At 44.2% G+C, this 22,955-nt stretch overlaps 1 protein-coding gene across 3 annotated transcripts in view; it reads left to right on the forward strand.

Annotated features, from left to right (window-relative positions):
* The window catches only part of CDH12 (cadherin 12), a 1,332,533-nt gene that overhangs the window by 1,195,638 nt on the left and 113,940 nt on the right, over window positions 1–22,955 (forward strand). Inside the window, exon 1 of one of the 3 annotated variants that reach the window (XM_078687753.1) lies at window positions 3,718–3,816. The exons of the other annotated variants lie outside the window; for them this stretch is intronic. Coding sequence (XP_078543879.1) covers window positions 3,808–3,816 — 9 coding nt within the window. The 5' untranslated portion in view covers window positions 3,718–3,807. Of the gene's footprint in view, window positions 1–3,717; window positions 3,817–22,955 lie in introns of those variants that run through there. 3 annotated transcript variants of the gene reach the window in all.

Raw genomic sequence — 22,955 nt, forward strand, 5'->3', positions numbered from 1 at the left:
CCTCTCGCAGTCTGGCTTCCGGGCCAACCACAGCACCGAGACCGCCCTGATCGCAGCCACCGATGACATCCGAGCCCTGCTCGACAACAGAGAAACAGTGGCCCTCATCCTTCTGGACCTCTCCGCGGCCTTCGACACTGTCTGCCACCGCACCCTAGTGCAGCGTCTCAGCAACGTTGGAATCCAGGAGAAGGCACTAGAATGGATCATCTCGTTCCTCGCCGAAAGGACACAGAGAGTCCGCCTCCCCCCGTTCAGATCAGAAGCCACCAAAGTCATCTGCGGCGTTCCTCAAGGCTCCTCGCTCAGCCCAACCCTCTTCAACGTCTACATGAGCCCCCTCGCAGCCATCGCACGCCAACACAACCTCAACATCATCTCCTACGCCGACAATACCTAGCTGATCCTCTCCCTCGCCAACAACCCCGCCAGAGCCAACCTACACGAAGGGATGACTGACGTAGCCAAGTGGATGATGAACAGCCGCCTGAAACTTAACTCGGACAAGACGGAAGTCCTCATCCTGGGATCCTCACCCTCTGCCTGGGACGACTCCTGGTGGCCCCCCGCCCTGGGCAGCGCACCCAAACCAACAGACCACGCACGCAACCTGGGCTTCATCCTGGACTCCTCCCTCTCCATGACCAGACAAGTCAACGCCATCTCCTCGTCGTGCTTCAACATCCTGCGCATGCTACGTAAGATCTTCCGGTGGATCCCCACCGAGACCAGGAAGACGGTCACCCAGGCCCTCGTCACCAGCCGCCTGGACTACGGCAACTCCCTCTACGCCGGAACCACCGCCAAACTCCAGAAGAGACTCCAGCGGATTCAGAACGCCTCAGCATGACTCATCCTGGACATCCCCCGTCGCAGCCACATCTCCGGACACCTAAGAGATCTGCACTGGCTCCCGGTCAACAAGAGAATCACCTTCCGTCTCCTCACCCGCGCACACAAAGCCCTACACAACCAAGGCCCAGGGTACCTCAACAGCCGCTTCAACTTCTACGCTCCCACACGCCAGCTTCGATCGACCGGCCATGCCCTCGCCGCCGTCCCCCGCATCCGAAGAGCCACCACAGGAGGAAGGTCCTTCTCCTACCTGGCCGCCAAGACTTGGAACTCCCTCCCGACCCACCTCCGCCTGACCCAGGACCACCTTGCCTTCAGGAAGCAGCTCAAGACCTTGCTGTTCGAGCAGTAGCGGACCCCCCCCTAGCGCCTTGAGACCCTCCGGGTGAGTAGTGCGCTGTATAAATGCTTTGATTGATTGATTGATTGATTGATTGAGGGAGGCAACAGATAGATATGCTCAGTTGGCCCACAGAGGGAGTCTGAGTAACAAAAGGCTATGATTGTCAGTTGTGAAAGCACAGAGAATCAAAGCAGTATTTCCTTCAGCACCAGAGGAGTGGTCTGTGAAACTGAGGGCACGTTGAAAGGTGGCGGAGGTACATAAGCAGCAGATATGTTTGAAAGGCCAGCAAAAAAGCTCTGTGTATGAAGGCTGGGAGAGTTGTTTCTGTGACTCCAATTCCATTTGACTGACATTCCATGTGCATATATGTGTGGTCGATGTGTGGCAACAGTATAGTAGTAAAACTAATACCCCAGGATTCTGATTGGGCAGTCATCTCTAGAAGTTGCTCCTAATTCTGTCCCCCTTAAAACCTAGCCCCTACACCTTTTGTGGTCCCAACGCCACTGGTGAAGGGCTCTGGGAGTCAGTTTACTTGTGGAGAACTGTGGTTCACTATCTAATCCTTTGTGAAGACTGGATTAAAACTATAGCTGACTCCCTCCCCAACATTCATGCCCATGGGTGTAACTTCAAAAAGGGGGTGGTGATGGACAGAGTATCTGAGTTAATCAGAACACTCCTACCCAGTCAACAGATCAGGGCTTTATCCATCACCATTTTTTAGCTCACTGCACCATCCCAGTTCAGAACCTGGCTACATGCAAATTATTCTGTCCCTGGCCCAGTGCATCATGGGAACAGGGCAGACCAAACTACCAAGCCAATTCTTCACTGGAAAGAAAACAAGCTTCCGGGGACCGGTTTCTGGCCACGTTCTGGAATCGTTTTGGCCACCACAAGTGTGGAAGGGTATACTCATATGTGAGTCCCTTGCTCACTGCACCATCAGGATTCAAGCAAGCCGGGCCGAAGACGGCTGCAATGCCAGAAACCGGTCCCCGGAAGCTTGTTTCCTTTCCAGTAAAGAATTGGCTTGGTAGTTTGGTCTGCCCTGTTCCCATGATGCACTGGGCCAGGGTCAGACTAATTTGCATGTAGCCAGGTTCTGAACTGGGATGGTGCAGTGAGCTAAAAAACGGTGATGGATCAAGCCCTGATCTTTTGACTGGGTAGGAGTGTTCTGCTTAATTCAGATACTCTGTCCATCACCACCCCCTGTTATGAATCGTTTTGGCCACCACAAGTGTGGAAGGGTATACTCAGATGTGAGTCCCTTGCTCACTGCACCATCAGGATTCAAGCAAGCCGGGCCGAATACGGCTGCAATGCCAGAAACCGGTCCCCGGAAGCTTGTTTCCTTTCCAATAAAGAATTGGCTTGGTAGTTTGGTCTGCCCTGTTCCCATGATGCACTGGGCCAGGGTCAGACTAATTTGCATGTAGCCAGGTTCTGAACTGGGATGGTGCAGTGAGCTAAAAAACGGTGATGGATCAAGCCCTGATCTTTTGACTGGGTAGGAGTGTTCTGCTTAATTCAGATACTCTGTCCATCACCACTCCCTGTTATGAATCATGGGTGTAACATCCCATTTCTGGGCTGTTTTAACAAAATCATTTGGAGTCCCTGATATTATTTTCCATTGTAACACTGCTATCTACGAGCTACATCTCACTCCAGTGTTGTCTAGCACCTAGTGTCGCCTAGCCTTGCAGGAGGATAGACACTCCTGGAGGAGAAGCCTGCATGTTCCCCACTGGGAAAAATACTCAGGAGTGAGCAAAGCCAGGAGTTTGCCCATGCCATGAGGGGTTTCTATGAACCTACCCCATAATGAACTGCATCAAGACATTCCACTCAAAAGAAGCACTGCTTTGTTTGGCATCAACACCATTACTATGAGGTTGGTTGGCCACTGATTAATGCTTGCACTGCCAAGCAAGAGGTGCCATTGTAGCCACTGATATGAAAGTCCTGACCTAAAAAATAACACAGGCCTTTGGGCACCTATTTTGACACAACTTTTTAATGCCACACCTAAACATGGCTTATTGCCCTCCTGGTACAAATCATTGATAGTCCCTATATATAAAAAAGGAGACAGGACAAACTGTCAATGTTATCGTCCTATATCACTCCTGGACTCTACTATTAAAATTCTCGGGCGGGTGGTTCTAAACGGACTGCAATGTTGGGCAGACGAAAATAAGATTATCAGCGATTTACAGTATGGTTTTAGAAAAGGGCTCGGCACAATCGAACAATGTTTAAATTTGTATATTTTGACAGAAAAATACACAAAAGCCAAGGCCGGTCGGACGTTTTTAACTTTTGTGGATTTAAGTACTGAATTCGACTGTGTGTCGCATAGTAAACTTTGGCTGGTGATGATAAAATTGGGGGTAGACTCCGCAATCATTAACTTTCTGCTTGAACTTTACTCTGCGGCAACTGCCAGAGTCAGGCCCGGGAAAAACAGAGAATGTACTGACTCTTTTGGCATTGCCAGGGGAGTACGCCAGGGCTGCGTTTTGGCCCCATTCCTTTTTTCACTCTATATCAACGATGTGGAGAACACTCTTCTGAAGGAATGTAGCGACGTGCCGATGGTGGGGGTAAGACCGATTTCAGCATTGTTGTACGCCGATGATGCCGTCTTGATGGCTAGAACCCCTATGGCGTTGCAGAAGCTAGTTACATCTTTTGCAGATTTCATGACTGGGCTGGATTTAAGGATAAACTGTACAAAGACTTTCACCATGACCTGTGGTGCGGGTGTGCACAGAAAGAAAAAGGCGATAGTTATTGGCTCTTCCCCAGTCGATTTCACTGCAACTTTTTCCTATTTAGGAGTTTTGTTTGAGCAGACGGCCCTATGGAATACTACAATTAACACCAGAAAACTTTTGTACTGTAAATCCATTATGGCTTTGAAAAATTGTAGGCAAAAAATAGGGAGAAAACCCATTGGAGAAATGTTGACTGTGTATAAAGCCACGTGGCAATTGTGACATATGGCGCAGGTTTATGGGGCTACGCAAATGTAACATCATTACAGACGGTAGAAAATTGCTTTATGAAATATCTTCTAGGTGTATCTGAAAGTGTCTCCACATATGTCTGTCATGTAGAACTTGGAGAACCATACCTAGAGGATATCATAAGGACTGCCCCAATATTATTATGGCACAGAATTTGGATGTCCGAAGAGTGCGGGCTAAATCGTTTGATCTTGAATAATGTGGTCAGTTTAGAAAAAAGCAATAAAGTAAAGTGGCTGTGTTATGTGAGGAATTTCCTCACTGACCTGGGTATGGGGAATCATTTCTCCGACCCGTCCGCTTTACGTAACATCTCAAGGAAAGCTTTGAAAGAAAAATGTATGCTTTATGTACATGATCACAGATCAATGATTGAAATGAAGAAAGTATCTGTGGTAGCCCATGCACAGATTGTAACTTTAGGAAAAATTCAGCCATATATTAGACTACAAATGAGTGACCATGAAAAGTTTTTATTAATTCGTTTCAGATTTAATTTATTATTTAGATTACTTAGTTTTCCTGTAACGAATGATTGGTCCAAAAATTTGCCCATGTGCCCTTGTGACGATCAATCAGAGCAGTCGGACATGCATATTTTCTTCTTTTGCAAATTTTATACTATGCCACGTCATAAATGGGTAGTTCCACTATTGAAAGTAATGGAAATTAATCGCTGTCGTCCTGCCTTTTTAGCTTTACAGAAATTGGACAATATTTTAACAATCGTGTTTATTTGCTCATTTTTAAAGAACGTTTTTAAATCACGTAAATCAATTGTAACCTAAACTGAGTTGAATAGACTTTTTGGTGCATTGGATGATGTTATGTACTTTTACAATTGTGTTTTTATATGTACTTTTATGGTTATTCTGTCTTAATAACCGAATAAAGAATATATTGAAAAAAAAACTGAAGTCCTGACCTGCCCTGGGAAGCTGAAACTGCTGAAGCTCAACAGCTATTGGAGAACAAGCCCAAGGGTTGCAAATGCTGAGGCTACGCACTCATCTGTATCTAGAGTGTACTGCTACACGTGCTGAGGACATTCACCTGCCATGCATGCCTGCCATGCTAATCCCCACCAGGCATCCATTGTGCTGTATTGATCCTGCGCGACTGTAGTCACTGCCACAGGCTTGGGGTGGTAGTAGAAAGAACCCACCAATGCCCAAAAAAGCCTTATTTTCATTGAGGTGGTAAAATGTAGCCTAGTAAGAAGACTGAGAGACTGAATGCAAAAAGGCATATCTGCTGTCGGGAACATAGACTTCTCTTGTGTGAATTTGTCGCAGAACAAACTGTTTTACAGATCTATTCATTATCCATTTAATGGCTATGACCATACTTCATTTGAGGGACTGGCTGCAAATATAAGGAGAAGCCCTAGATGTGGGCGAGGGCACTGTAGGGGTGTAGCTGAGGGGTTTTGGATTTACTGAGATTCGTAGATGAGATTACAACCCTGTAACTTTATTCCTCTTTGACATGAGTAGTATTTCATTTTGCTTTGAGATAAAATTACTTTTTTATTTCCAAAGATAAGCACGGGGTCCTGTTGTGTCTGATGGCTGACTTTTGAGTACTGACTACTTATGCTCCAGGAGTTATCTCTCAGAAATAGGACAGATGTATAATGCCTATTAAATTAAAATAAGCACTTGCATATAAATAGTAATATATTTCTTTATATTCCTATGACATGCGTATGTCCAAAGTGTTTTGTGTTTGTGACTACAGAATTAATAATCAAGATAAATGTGTTAAAAAGCACTGGTTTCAACTTTTGAAGAATATGTATTTGAGAAGTGGCAATGAAATGACTGAATATTTAAATACAACATCAACTATTTTGATATTTCCAAAGTTGTTCCCCACAACTTCAAGTTGAAAACGCTGCAAAATAGGTTAACACTTGGAGAGCACTCCTTATTTTACCAACTTTTTTCCAATGTTTTATTACCCAATATTGACTGTGATGAGGAAAAAACTAACTGGGATGGAAGCGGAGCCAGTCACTGTGAGATGCACAATATAATTGGTTTAGGGCCAGGCTAAATTCCATTTACCTCTCACTGCTCTGCCACACTCCATGCATAACTTTCTACTATTTAAGCATTTCTTTGAACCTCCCAATTGACACCTGATACTTTTCATATAATCAGACTACAAAGCCACAACCTACCAACAAAGATATACTACCAAGATAATGGTACGTGTCTGAAAATGCAGCCATCTCTATGTCAAAGCTCTCTGCTTCACTTCATGCTTAAGCAAAACCACACGTTTACAATCTGAGTGAGCTTCGATCAGTTTCCCCAACACATTCTTCACCAGTACTACAACACCAGCATAGATATGGAAACATTGTTTCATTGTCAGCTTATGGGACACAAGTATTGGCCTATTGAAAGACTGCAGGCATCTTCTCTATGTGCCGAAAAAATAGCAGGTGCTGAGTTTAAACTGCAGTGTACCTATATGATTGTACGTGTTAACTTTAATGTCTATGTACTGTATGAAATTAGTGCTATTCTATTTGTTGAAAAGTTTAAAAGTATTTGACAACTACATCAATAGGTTTTAAAAAAGCATGAAATAGAGGATGACTTTTAAGAATCACACATTTGGAAATGAGATTAGGCAGGATAAATCCTTGATACACTGTTCCTATCACTTCCCTGTAAAGGCATTTTACTTGAATGAATGTGTCATTAACAACGACGCAGTCATTTAGCCACATACTTTCCAAACATGGATACAAAGGCATCTGACAAAGTGTACAATAGGCTACTTATATATATATATTTTTAAATATATATATAGTTCTCTTCTTCTGTCACACGGTTGGAATGAAGCCTCTCAATTATACTGCAATGATGATTTGCATAAGGAGCCCTATGCATATTTTTCTATTTTGAAGACATCCCTATAAGTATCAGATGGCACCTTATCACTGGGTTACAATGTTTCCAGTTCTGGCCTTTTCTTTTACAAATGATTGTTTTCAGGTACTTTAGTCTGATTTGCCTACTTGAACTGAAGCAGTATTACTAATTCACTGAATCATAGCATGAAACCTCAGGGCAGAAAGTATTTGATCTAGTAAGATGGAGACTTTAAGTAATTCAATATCTGACCCTGGTACATTACCATGACTTTGTGAGTAAGAGCAAGTACACAGCTGGAGAAGAGCAAACAGTTTTACTATTCTTGCATAGAGCCTAACCATCGTTATCAGTAGCCACGTTATCAAGTAAACCTAAAGGAGCAAGCACATCTCTGGAATATGCAGCAGCTCTATAATAGTTCTCTTAAAAGAGTATAGTTTATCTTCTATTTGAACAACTGCTAGCCAGATTACGCATACTGTCTGTCATTTAGACAGCATCCCCTGTGCCCACCTCTGGGCAAAATGGGTCCTTCCTGATAACCCGGTTAAACATAATCATTGCTCTGTAGAGCAATACAGGGGTACAGGTTAAAGTTGGTAATGGTAGAAGGGCGACATCCAAGATTCAAAGTAGGAACCGTCTATTCAACATGTATTTGAGCAATTTTGATCGACACTTGGCACAAGTGGAGATTTTCCACCAAGATTGGCAACAGACACAACACGTCACCTACAATATGCTGATAGCATAGTAGTTTTACGTCAGACTCCTGTTGGCCTACAGAGGTCAATTAATGTATTGGTTGGGTATATCAAGCAGCAAGGCCTTGAGTTGAATTTATAGAAAACAAAGGTGATCCACTTGGTTGATCCAAAGAAAAAAAGCTCCAAACTGTTTTGCGAAGGACAGTTGTATAGACGTTGCAACCTCCTGTAAATACCTTGGATTTGTGATAGAGCATCATCTGACCTTCAAACAACACTTTGCCACGATGCGGCCCAAAGCATGTATTTTAACTTTTAAATTCAGTCAGCTGCAGAAGAAGCTAAACTGCCCGTGGTATCAACATCTGCTCACAGTAATAGCAGCAAAGCTTCTACCGACGGTTTTATATGGGCTGAAATTAACCCATGGAAAAGAGGCGACTCTATTAAATCTTCTTCTAACAAATGCTTATTAATCCATCTTCTGCCTGCCAAGGTCATTCTCGCAAGCCCAAGTACGGCTGGAATTTGGCCTCATCAACCAAGAACTGCAAAGGATTAATGTATTTGTAAAGTTATGTCAGACTCCCCGTGCCTCCAGAAAAGGCTCCCTGAACAACTTGTACTGGTAGGAAATAGAGTCCCGGGTGAGCAAAGACCTAAACAAATCATGGGAAGCATACCCGTGGACATCGATCCTTTCTCTGCGTTTAAAGGAAGTCTGCCCCCCCATTAAAAATCATCTTTCAATTAGCTGAGCAACACCTCGACCAAAGCTCTGTCACAGCTGTAAGATAAGAATATATTAGCAGCAAATGTCATGCATGGATTGTTATCACCTCATATCAGCTTTTAAAGCCTCAAGCTTACCTAACTGCTCATTTCTCTGCTATGTTAAAGCACCAGTACATGTTGTTCCATTTTGGTCAGTTCAAAACAAAATATCTTCCCCCAGATGCAGCAAAGTCATGTTTTGCGAGTCCTTAATAGCGTAATAGCGAATTTTAAGGATTCGCTATTAAAGACTCGCAAAACGTGATGCATGTAGGAATCGCAATATTATTTGCGATTTCTACTGATTCCTCATTTGCGATTCGCTAATTGCGAATCGCAAATAAGGAATGGCTTTCCCATTCATTCCTATGGGCCTAAAGGCCCATAGGAATGAATGGGGAGTCATTCCTTATTTGCGATTAGCAATTAGCGAATCGCAAATGTGCCACAATTTCAAGGGTGCCAGGGTGTCCCAAGGACACCCTGTTGCACCCCTGAAATGGTAATGTTCACTGGTGTTGCGCACACACATGTCCCAAGGACATGTGTGTGTGTAACATACAACTTAGAAAAATGCACTAAAGTGCATATTTCTAAGTTTTTGCTATTTACCACGTAGTTTGACTTCGCGGTAAATAGTGGCCCCAGATTGCGAATTCGCAATCTTGGAATGGTTCATGCATTGCATTTAAGGAATTGCAAATTGCGATTCCTTAAATGCAATTGCAATTTGAGAACTCGCAATTATTTGCGAATTCTTAAATTGCGAGTGCATGAACCCTTGATGCATCTCAAATGCCATTTTTGCGGGCGCAAACAGACGAATTTTGCAATTCACACTGCGCTCGCAAAAATGCTTGATGCATCTACCTGCTTATCCCTTCTTGGAAAAGCTGTCCAACAACGCTAAGCTGTTGTCTATATGGGTACAAACAGATGTCAGTAATCCACACTTTTACATGAAAGCCCAGAGCTCTTGGAACACAGAAAAAGGCTTCTTAAAACAGAAAGTACACACTTGAAGGCAAGCTATAATTTGTTGACTCAGAGAAAATTCCATTGGCCTGGCATGTCAGGGGACTAAATATTTGTGTGTGGTGCAAAAATTGTTCGGCAACCCGCTGCATAAAGGGCCACAAGAAAACATCACTTTATAAGCCAAATGCTCAAGACTGGCCAAGACTCAAAACCTAATTATTAGTGGTGCCAACAATTATGGTCTCGACATGACGGGCACAGTTAGCAACATCTGCACCTCCATAATCACTTTTCCACGTTAATACATTTATTAGGAATGTATTTATGCAGGTTTTAATGCCCAACTGTCACAAGATACATGCCTCGACAAATCCAGTAATGGGGCAGACAAATTGAACTGATTTGCACAATAATGTTCAAATCATATCTCTCTCTACAGGTTTTACTATTGTAATAGTTTTAATTAATCATCAATAAAGTATGTTACCATTACCACTTAGCCAGCTGCCAGGTGAATGTTGGAGTTCTTTTGTATTTCTACAGAATCTGGCCAAACTGTACACAAGTTAGGCCATTTAGACAGTGGCCAGGTAAACGATTAACTTTTGTTGCTATTCGCAAGGTCGCTGGCCAGATAGTACAAAATATCTATAGTAGAATATTTCTGCTAACTAGCCGGCAGCCTGGTAAATAGTGAAATGTATTTGCTATTTGCAAGAACATTTGCTAAATAGTTTTTTTTTCATTTATCCAGTTTACAGGTAAATAGTGAAGTTTATTTGCCATTTGCAAGGTCACTAGCCAACTAGTAAATCATTTCTACTATTTAAGTATTGGCAAGGTAAATAGTGAAGTTTATTTGCCCATGAAGCTCATACCACTGGCCAAATTGTACATAATGCCTTCTATTTTGCCGACAGGTGGGTAAAGAGGGCTATTTTTGTGCTATTTGCTCGACCTTGGCCAAACAGTACACAATGTGTGGTATTTAGCTACGGGCCAGGAAAATGGTAAGGTGTCTGTGCTATAAGCATAGCTGTCAACCAAGCAGCATGTTATCTCTGTTACTTCGCCATTGGCCAGGTAAATAGGGAATTTTACTTGCTAGTTGCATGGCTGCCGGACAAACAGTGCATAATCTGTACTATTTAGACGGTGGCCAGCAAATACAGAAGTTTCAATGCTGTTTGCAGCGCTGCTGGCCAACGAGTGAATACATCCTACTATTTACACAGCTACCGGGTAAAGAGAAGAAAATATTCACTATTTACCTGGTGGCCGGCTAAACGGCTGCCACCTTTATTTTTACCCTGTATAGAATATCCTTTTTGGTTAAAATGCATGATTGGTAAAACATCTACTCATGCATATGTGCAAATGCCTTTTAAGATATGCAGTGAATCTAAACCTGAGGTTCAGCCTTTTACCTTACCATGTATTATAGATATTACAGATGCTTGTTCTCACTTACCCTCATTATTGTGGAAGAGGGTGAATGTGTTCAAGGGGTAGCTTAACAATAGATTTTCATGGGAAAAAAATTATTTTGTTTGAGGAAACAACCCAAAATACGGCAAGAAATACATTTTTACGTACAGTCTGATTTCACGGGCTGTTCCCTGCAATGTGCATAAAATCCACGGATTGTAGCAGATGCCCTTTAAAAGTTCGCTGATTCTGACTGTAGAAGAAATCTGACATTAAATTGCAATATATGTTCTTTCTTGCTTTTTCTGGTGTGACAGAAAGTGGTCAAGTGAGAGTTTGGACTCCATAAAGAAGAATAGTAAAATGTAGCTGGTAGTTTGCCTGTCCTTCCTGTAGACAGACAAATTGATTGCAATCAAGAACAGAAGCTTTGCGGAAAATGGTGGGAAACTAAGTATCCTTCTCAAAAGACCTATTTCTGAAAACGGATATATTGTTTTTTAATAAACTAGACAACTGCTGGGGTAAACATCAGTTCTCAAACTTTCCTCTCATGGGTATAATTTAGGAGCGGAGAGTCGGAATAACCAAACTCAGAAGGAAGCTTAAATAAAAAATTAAAAAAACAGAATAAATGCAAGTTAAAAAAAACTGAGATTGTATCCCTGTCACAGCAGTAGAGGATGGCAATCTTCTTGTAGTTCACACAAGACAAGAACACGGTTGGTTGACTGAGGCCAAGAAATTGAATTGTATTTTTCAAAATATTTATATAACTAAAATGTAATGTTCCAGGTATGATTTTAACAAGATAAAATGTAAAAGGGCTTTTGTATGAATGGGGGTATAGCATCTTAATATAGACTTCAGAATATCATGAACAAAATATTGAGGACCAACATATCAACAAGGTAAGAATATCAATGAAAGTATAGGTTTAATTTACGGTCTACGTACCGTGACGATAAGTATCGTCATGGTACAAAGATGTGTAGTTGGGACTAAAGAATCTATACCTGTCTATATGCTATAAAGGATTTACAATAAATGGATGAGCCTCTATTTGAACAAGCAACTCTACTCACTGTTGCCAAAGTCGATTATCTAAGTTTAGGTGCAGTCAGACAGGGGAAAGCAGCCATCACAAATCCCCTTTTTGAGAAAAATACTTTTCTTCCAACACTCCGAATAATGTGATCCAGCACTCTTGAAATATATCACAGTATATTTATGAATTCAATTGTAATAAATGAGAAACACAAGTTGGCACATTTCCATAATATAATCTTTAAAAAAAAAAAGAATTTCCTAAGAATCCAAAAGTCTTTTGATAAATTCTCTTTTATCGATAGAAGAATTTCCAAAGATGTTCTTCTGTAGCCAGCGTTTCTCATTCTATGCGAACTTCATCAGGGCTACACCAAAATATAATTAACATTAGATACATATAAAAATAAAAACATCTATTTACAGCTCTGAAAAGAATCTTTTTTTTATATCCAGTAGGGAGTGTATACAAACATCCCAATACCTTCATTATAATATATTTAAACTTCATTGAGCACACTGATCCTTGTGCAATATCACCATTTCCACTTATCAGACAGTAAGACATGATTACCAATTCACAGTCATATTTCCCCATTTTATGCAAGGGCTTATACAGTTAGTCAACCATTTCAGTGCCATAACATTCTATCACATAGGAATCTCTTTATTAAAAACTCAAACAGAACATACCTTCATTATAGCATTCAAAGTTCCTGGTAATAGTCATCCTCTTGCCATGTTCCACATAATGGTATAGTTAGCAGAGATTTCTGTGAATAGAAAACATATATATATAGTATTAAAATTTGCAAAATGTACCTCTGCAAGGGCTGTATAAAACTCATCATAATATATTTGTTATATAAAAATTATGAAAGGTAAGGTAACAGCACAGAGACCACAACAGCCAGATCTGGTATCCCAGTGGCTAATATATCTACTCTAGGTATCTGTGTTTGATGCCCCCATCACAGGTTCAAATCTCGTTGAAACACTCAGCCTTTCATCCTTCTGAGGATGACAAAATGAGTACCATTGACTCTAAAAACAATTAACATCTGTTGTTTCTCAGTAGTATCAACAGACGTACTCAAAGTGATGGGCACCCTACAAATAAGGCTCCCATGTCTATGTTAACACAGAAAAAAGTATCTCCATTACTTAAAGTGAAGCTTGTCCCACAAATAGGTGCTCTGTCCCTCTGCAAACTATTTACTCAGTCTTGTAACATTGCCTCCAATGTGTAGGCACTCTATTGTTCTACATGTGATTTTTATTTTACACAAAAGTTGATAATTAACTGCATGCACAATGGCTTCTATTCTCACACTCTCCGCTACACAATATGCTTGTGCACACTGGCACTTACCACACCTTGCTTTTATCATCTCATTCAAACCTCACACACCTCACTCAATGTATTGAAAATAGTCCAAACATCAAAAAATATCTTTACGGTTCGAGAACAACCTAAAATGTTGGTGTAAAGGCAAGCATTATGAAGTGCAAGGGAAATAGCCAGCACCTCAGTTACTTAAATAGGAAAGGTTTTGTTGATTGAAGTTCATTCCACAGCTTAGGGTCCTGAAAGGTGAATGACCATCCCCCCTATGTGAGCTTTACTCATCCCTGGAACCTGAAACAGAAAATGATGTGAGGATTTCAGGCTCTTTGTGAATATGAGTGCTTTAGACTGTCATCATTGACCAATGGAGTTTTCTTTTAGTAGATTGTATGAGTAAGGCAGACAGTCTTAACCTGATTATTTGGTCCAAGGTCAGCCATTGATACTTATGCTTTTGAGCCGTCGAATGACCATATGGTTTTAGTGTACAAACCAGCCTTAATAATTCTGAATGTTATGGAGCCTATCGGTTTGAGTTGCATGTAGGCCTAAATTTTAGAAATTAAAGTATCCGACCTAGCTATAATGCAAGAGCATACTACTGTAGAGCAGGAATCACTTGGAAGTAATAGTAACATTTTCCTATGTGCCTTCAGTAACTCAAAGCGGGGGATAACAATGGAGAAAATATGATGGGTGAAGGACAGAATTTCATGAAGAATCACACTCAATGAATGACCTTTGCCAAGGAGATTGGTGGGTCACCCATGGATGAAGGCTGTGAACAGTTGCTCCAGTGCAGTTTCTCTAAAGAGAAGGAATAGCTCTGGCTGTCGATGTTAAGATTTAGGGTCCAGCAGTTTCTGGACAGTCTCCAGGCAATCACAGAAGTTGGCTCAAAGATCCAGGACTTTTTAGTTCTACTAGACTGGGATCTTTGTGTCATCCATATACGAAAACACTTGGCATCCAAATTAGTGGATGAGGCACACAAGCGGTGGAACACCAATTAAACTGCATCAGAGACAAGGAGGAACCTTGAGCACTCCTAAATTATTCATGTCACACGGCCAGGGCCGGACTAGCTCTTCATGCAGAGTACCAGAAGTGTCCACAACTTCTATGCTATTATATTCTGCAGCTGTAAATATTCATGGATATGTTGCAAGTGTGGACATCTATTCTACACATCACTCCTCGTGTATTATTTTACATTCACTATCTTTCCAAACAAGAGCTGCATTTAAGGTTTTTCGATCCCTAAGCATACCAAAATCAAGAATATTTGATGATAACTGGAACTTAGGGATGCCACGTAGTACCAGGGTGTACATGTTCTGCATTTTGTCTGTTTCAGATCATGGACATCATGCACCTTTCTTAGGACAGCAAGACAGTTTTTGCAGTTTTATGTGCGCAAACTCGAACTGTAGGTATTGGAGCTCTTTTTATGAGCAATAGCACATGGGCACGTTCATTTTTTTTAAAGCAATTAAGTGACTTGCCCAGAATCGTAAAATGTTGAGCCGATGCCGAGACTCAAACCAGGTTTCCCAGTTCCAAAGTCGGGAACTCCGGACATGACGCCACATCCTCTCCAAAGTAAAGTAATATTGTGTACCAACATCCCATTTTGCAAATACTCCAAAGGTATTTAAGCTGATGGTGTATGAATAGAAAATAATAAAAGAAATGTGCATAAACTACACCACCGGACCCTAATTTTCAAAAACATCTGGGAAGGGTAGAGGAGGGAGGCAAGTTATCCCATATATTCTTTTAAAAGTTTCTTAGGACCTATTTGACTACCCTCAAGGAGTTCCCCAAGCACGGTTTGCTAATAATTGTCCCAGAAACGGAAGCATAATGTTCTACATTTAAAATCAAAAATGTATAACTAGAGGTAGAGTCTAAGTGTAATTTCTTTGCAGAGTGCAGACATAACCCACTTTTTACTGCTCTAAACAGGGTATCCGTATCCTGAGGGGGAAATAAGCATTGTTTTGCTTTTTGCAAGTGCTGTTGCTGCGTTGCCAATGCTTGCTTTACCTTAGGTGTCTACGCAGGCGCCTAGCATTCTGATGTAGGCCCTGCTCATTAAGTAAATACGGTGCAGCTGAGAACAGGGGAGTAATTTCTATGCAGACATAACCCATTTTTTAGTTACTGAAGTAGACAGGGTATCAGTGTCCTGAGGCGGAAGCTATCCTCTCAACAAACACCAACGTTTAAAAAAATACAATACGTGGTGGTATAGGCCAGCTTTTGATCCGAAAGCTCCTGCCTATGGGAAAAGCACCTGGAGCCTGCTAGCGGCATGACTTGCTAGCCTGTGTGTGTTCAGTCCTCCCGGGACTGTTAGATCAGCTGTACGCTTCCTTCTAGATGGAAACGCACTTTTCAGGATGAATGTGCAGGTGTTCGAAGGACAACACTCTGGTGCCCTTTTTCAAAGCATGAAAATAAAGCCGGATGAGCCCTTTCCCCGCCGTAGGCTTGCAAAAGCGCTGCTCGGCCTCGTTATCATCCCTCCTGCAGTCGGCTGTGTGTTATGCGGCAAGGGATCCGTCATAATGCCATTTACTGCATAACAGTGCATAAAACCATGGATGTTGCGGAAGACGTAAACATATTGAGGTCAACAAGAATGTTATACTAAATCTTGTGAGGGGGTGGGTGCAATTTCAGATTCTTTTTATATACACCATGAACAGGATAGCTCCGATTTTCACACTTTGAGGTTAGTGAAGTCTCGGCGCGGTATATTAAATCCCTTGTAGAATACCCTGGCGTCTATAAGTACAGTAGTGCCTTCAGGTTCCCAGTATTTCTGAAAATAAGCAGTCGGAAGTGAGTTAAATTGAATTCTGCGCATGAACACGGGTTGATGGTCATTTATCGCCATCGTGTGGAGAAAACTGTAATAGGTGGCAGAAGAGCAGTTGTAGAATTTGACGCTGTATTAAATGTCTGGGGGTTTCTCTTGTGGATTCCATACATTCACTGGCGGCTCTCAACATTTTAAACGTGCAGCACTGGTGCGCGAGCGGCTACTTCTTAATAAATGAAACGCCATAGAATAAACGCAAACAGCAGATGACCAAATGACAGCAGCAATAGTCACATCAGGGCCACAGGAAATCCCCCGTCCCCACATTCCCCAAACGTGCAAAATAATACACAGACAACGTATTAGTTTGGGAAAAATTTGCTGCAGGTTTATTACATACAACATATGTAATGAAGGTGGGTAAACATTACGGGCGATCCCGGGCCGGCTGCATTCTCGCCACCTGCCCGCCTGTTGAGCCGAACAGCACAGTGGCGAACCACCCAACTGCTGTACAATTAGAATATAAATACTGACACGCCCCTTGTGGGGCGTGACTAGGCAAACCCCCGGTTGCACAGGCCCACAACCGCCCGAAGGACTACTGGGGCGCCGACACGAATTCCTGCACCTCCCATGAGGTTACAGGTTAGGCTCTGAGGTAATGCTCTGGCACCCCTATGTGCCCGCTGCAGTACAGTGTTTGTACCTCTCTTCTTCCGGATCGCCCAGTAACTCCGCCACAGCCCGTGCGGTGGTTCCCGCTGCCGCACGGGCCCCCCACCACTGCTACTACTTTCTTCCTGCAACCTACGCACATAACGGCTTCCTTCAGATAGAGGAGGAACAGGGCAAGCCCATAAGCGTGATGACACCATCAGCCGCAAAGGATCCCCGACCTAACCTTAGCTCCTCAGAGCCTCTCGTCAGTCCAATGAACAAGACCCAACTACCAGGTGAATGACAAAGTGATGAGGAGGGGCCCCTACTACTGAAGGTGCTTCGAATCGAATAGGCGTTCCAGCACATGCCCAGCACTCAACCACACCCTTTCACAACACACGTCAGCAGGCTATACCCAACAAGTTACAACTCCTGCTGTACGCCGTTCTCCGCATAACATGGAGAAAGTGTGCTTACAATGATGCTTGTGCAGCTATACTTGAAAGAGCACAGGGGCATTGAAGGGATAAATACATATTATACTATATAACTTGGGCGATGACTTTGCATAAGCCAATACCGGATAGAACAGGTATTAACAGCAGGCGACACCTGCCCTCTCGGGTTCAGTCTGGAAGCAGCTTAGGCCACGCTACCTGTAGATAGCTAGTCTGTAAGTATGACTTAAGACCACCACCCAGGGATTGCTGGGACAAAATACCAAGTGCCCCCGTAAGATCCAGACCTGCAACATGACACGCCCGCTGACACCACAAGCCCACTGAAATTAGTCAGCAAATACCCCAGGGAACGAATCCCTCTACAGCAATAGTGTAGACTAACCCAGGTTCTAGAGGTAATACCCCTGGAAAGAGCCCAAGAGATAAGGGGATCCCCCTCCTGATATCGCTCCCTAAGAAACAATAGGAGAACCAGCGCATGACACTGACACCCCCCACAGCTGCACACAAAGCAACAGCAGACTACACCCAGTATTGTATAACTTCTGCCGCAGTGTAGTTCTAAAATTCAACTGTAAACTGAGCTTATGTGAACGCTTGTGCAACTGCACTCAATCCAAGTACAGAGGGATATTTCAGTGCGCAATGCATAATTAGTATAACTTGCGGGTGGACTTATATTTTTATACAGGAGTGCAAAAGTAAACCTCTGGTATCACATGCCCCCTAGTAGCCTGGAGGCTACTTAGACCATGCTATCTAAGAATAGCTTGTCTAAAAGTTGACTTACAACCTCCGCCATAAGGGATTAATATGCTGAACCCAGGTACTCCCAATATTGGCGATATCAAACCTCAGGTCAACTTCTCACCTTGGGAGGAGTACAAAGAATCTGAAGGTTACTGTCAAACGTGGAATGAGTGTAACACTACCGGCTGAAAACCCTACCAACTACTGAAAGGCAGCAGGAGCTCCCGATCTGATGGCTCAGCGGGTAGGCTGTCTTCCAAGAACCAGAGCCTTGGAAGCACAGGCAGACAACAACGGTATATGGCAGAGAAAATGACTATTGTCATGTGACCTTATCTTCTCATGGTAGAGCTACAAAGTACAGGTCCCAGGGAAGTTCAGGGAAGGGAAGTACACGAACAAGACTAACTATGCCTCTTGGGAAGGCCCCAGGAGGTCGATATGCGTAAGGGGGGGATATGGACCTATTAGCCTAGGGCTAGACCTAGAATTAGCTAAATATCCTAAATTTGGCACATCCGAGACGGACTACCCTACAGTCATACCTTGTCATGACAGTACAGTAAGATACGACCCAAAAATGTTGCCCCCTCCCAATTGAGCGACACAGGAGTAAGCACCTCAGCAAATCTGCCATATGTATCATATTAAGGTGCCACTGAATTTCCACACCGCCTTTAAAGAATCACACCTCGCTCGGGGCTCCCCCTAGCACACTTGGACGTCTAATTCTGCGGAGTGCCTGCTCCACTCTATTAGAAAACCCAAAAGACGCTAAATACATGGAAAGTGACTTAGAATTGACACCCTTGGCACACTGATTCTGCACTGTTGTGGTCCACGTACATCTGTTCTGACAGTCGCACTATCTTGTTTTGAGATAATGATGTATGGAGTCCAGTACACGCTCATAATGGCCTTAAAATTGCGCAAGAGCAGGCGTCCAATCACACTGCACGCCTCTCCTGCGCCGAGCAGTCCTTTGTAAGTCTGTTGTGCACACATGACCCCTAGCACGGCACCTCTCCTGCGGGTGACAGGCGCTCCTTCACAAGTATGCAGCGCGCACCACACACCGTGTCGGTTTCATGCAACTACACTGCATGACATGTGCATCGGCAATAGGTTGTGTGTACCTATTGTCCACACTATGCAAAGCATTTGCATGGCTGGTGTACTGCATATGTCCTAGTACTGGATACTCTGTCACCTGTACCTGCTGATCACCTCGTGCCTAGTTGGCTTACTGTGTGTCTGGAATAACACAAATCTCTACATGGGCACACAGATACACGTACACATGATACCGTTCTAGCCTGCTGCATGCCTGATGTAACACCTCTTGCTCAGGGGCACCTGGACACACGTACACATTAGCGGCCCTCATGCAGGGTACACTAGCTGATGGCCTGGAGAACCGCACACCCCACATGCAGGACTCAAACCCGTTAACATACGAGTATATCATTTTAACTTATATGCAGGCACTCCGGATATGTACATGCTGAGTATCATGCAGTGTCTGCTTGCTGCTAACCTGGTTGCCTCACGCGCACTGAAGTACTGCGACTTCAGGTGTACTCAAACCCCAGACAAAACCTAGCATGTGAAATAGTAACGCTTCCGCTCACAAAAGGAATTATTAGCCCAGAGGCAAAGTAGATGAACTGATTCTCTAATGCGCTCAGACACCTAAGGGCAAGGCCGCGCTAAATAAAACATTTATACAACTGACAAGCTACCACTCCTGCCCTGCGGCAAGATGGAAGCATCACCATATCTATGGTATGCAAGAGAGCAGTGTTTAGTGACTCGAAAACTTGAGGGCACATAATAAGAAGATCAGATTCATCCCCTGTAAAGCTGGAGTGATACAAATATTAGGGTAGAGGATAGGTCATTTAGACTTAAAGTATTATATTATTCGCAGTGGAACCCATCTCACCCTTCAATGTAGACAGTGTGACTATTTTTCAAATTCCTGATGAGAGGCAACAGGTATAAGGATTGGCACTGTCACAGCTGACCCTCCCAATCCGAACATCAGTAGCGCTCTGTCAACCCTCAATCAACCTGGTCTAGTGCCCTTCTTATTAATAGCCTGTCCTATAACACAGGTACATGGGAACAATAACCAGGAAAAGTTATTTCAGCAAACCGGTATTACCCAACATAAGTGTAATGTTGTGAGGAAAGGGTTTTGGAAAGCAGTCGTTTGCCACTGGAACTTGGTGCATGGTAGTCTAGTTCCTCATCTGTAATAAATGACTTTATAAAGCTTACCCCATAATAGACGAGAGGGGAGGATTGTTCCGCTACAGTTATGACTGCTGCTGCTAAAGGGGAAGCCTGCCGAGTCCCATGAAAGAGAGCCTAGGAAAAAGGGGCTCAGGGTGTGTCGCAGCGAGATACAGATGACTCTTCATGTAAACTAGTGTTACAGCGGCATTGCGCGCACTAACAAATGTAGAGCTTGAGCTACAGCTTACGTTATTTGAACAGGGGAAGAGGAGATATATTTACCATGAATGCGTATATTAACATAGAGGTGCTCTCATGGAATGTGCCTTGCAGTGGCACCTGGGTGCATGCACGTGCATAACGTCCCTAGGGGAATATGACCCTATGCATCCCGTGGATCTGACTCATCACCGATCACATGGCAGGCTTGAAATGACCATTACAATAAAATCATCCCGTGCAATTGATGAAATCGCATGGTAAAACCCATAGACAGGACCTGCAACTAGTGTATACTGAAAAACTGTGACACCTGGGGACCAGGCCACCCCGTGGCCACCACGGCCGGCCAAGGACCTCGACAGACAAAAGTCACTCTCCGCTCCCGGTGGAATCCGGGTAGCGCAGGCCAAACAGGTCCGTGTACCCCCTCCCAGTGTACGGAGTCCGAGAGGGCGGTCACACATATGGAATCACGCATACCAGGCTGGCGAAAGGGGTGCAGAAGGCGGCTCCACCAGTTTGCAGCCCGAAAACGTGCCGCAGAATCACAAAGACTAATGCGCACGTACATGTCCCCCACAAAACTGAGCTAGGGGTCTTGCTCCCTTGGTTGGTATGATGCGTCCTTTGGAATGACATGATGCTACCTCTTTAAATGACGGACGATATTGAGCATTTCTTTTTCCTCGCGCAGCACACAACTTGCACAGAATATGCAAACTGATTGTGAGGGCTCGACCCATCATTCCATTATTGGAATAGTTCGACCACGACCACGGCCATTGCGACCCGGCCAATCTGCACCCAGCGCTGCTTAGCTTCAGAACACCTCCGTCGCGTTACTAGATGGTGTTCGGGGGAGAACCTCTAACCTATGAAAGCCCCGCCGCAAAGCCGGCATCGTAGAGCAGAGAGGGGGGGCAGAGGGGGCAGGAGCACCCCCTCCCAGCAATGCAGTCCGACCCTACGTCCCGTCCCAACAGCTTATTCCCTTCAGGCCGCCTCGCCCACGTTTCGAATAATGCGGGCTGTTCCTCTGACCTGCAGACTCCCTGCCGCGAGGCAGCCATCAATTGGGGTCTTTCGAGTGCACCAGCCTACCCCCCCAACCGGGCCTGACCCTCAAAGGTTTGTTACCTTTGTAAATGCCATTATATATGCCCGACCGTGTTTTTTATATGCCGCATCCCAAATAACTTGAACTTCGCACATATGCGAAACCTTGCAAGCGAAAGAATAAATTGCACATTCCACGGACGCCTTTGTCTAACACAACGATCATTACAATAGTTCTCTTATCTTCTTAGCAGAAATTGGAAGGCGAATAGGCACATTGTACCGGCCGTAGCCGGGAAGCAACCGCCCATCACCACACTCAGTTTTGTCGCTAGACGACTCCCCACCCCTCCTGTGCCCCCCGTAGGGGGCCTTCTCCCTAGCTTGCAATCAAAGGGCGCCATCACTGTGTCGTACATACCTTGCACCAGTACTGTGGGAGGTGGAAGGGATTCGTGCTGAAGCTCTATAGAAGCGAGGAGGGGGGGGGGGTTTCCAGGATGCGTTATGCGGATGCGTGACGAATCTGAAAAACAAAGTTCGACAATGTCACCAGACGCCCTCGCCTTATGCATTGAAGGCCCCACACACATAAGGGGATTATTGTTACTTTTGTGCTGTGCTCCCCTGGGGGGACAACCATTCCTCCCACTGAGGGCAAAATGGGGTGCTGCCCGCGCTTGGACTCACGCCCCTTCAATGGGTGAGGCAGGGCAGGCGACTTACCACGCTACCCAAGGCCGAGGAGGACAGTACCTGAACCCGGCGGCCAATCGGTTCCCCAAGGAAACAATACATGAACACCAACGTGAATAACGACATACACCACAGCGCTGGCAATGCGCTGGAGCAGGCAGCCGCCCGACGCGGGGAACCCATGCGTGGGTCATGGTGCGGTAACTTTCCATGATACCATAAGGCAATCGATTACCATAGCAACCATGCGTAAAACGATGAAAAGCATTCCTGGCGTACACAAGCATTGCCGTAATACCTCAACACGCAACAGCAGATTATGCGCACTCGTCGGGTCCCAGTCCCACATGGACCGGAACTCCCAATTAGAGCAATACATGAATTAGCAGAGAAACAATGCTCGAAAATGCATTAACAACAACAACTCTGCTCGGCAATAGAACACGCACCAATTGGTAACGTTCACGTGTTTCAGGGAAAGGAGAGCGCCAACCATGAACCTATTGATATGCCAACCCAGGGCTCCCCCTTTCAAAATGGCCGCTGGTGTCGTCGAATACTGGGTAGCGGTGGGTTCAAAGGGGGTGGGCGGGGGGTTTCGGGTGCTGGTCAGGGTCGGTT

Source organism: Lissotriton helveticus, chromosome 4_1 (assembly GCF_964261635.1).
Source record: "Lissotriton helveticus chromosome 4_1, aLisHel1.1, whole genome shotgun sequence".
NCBI classification, from domain to species: Eukaryota; Metazoa; Chordata; class Amphibia; order Caudata; family Salamandridae; genus Lissotriton; species Lissotriton helveticus.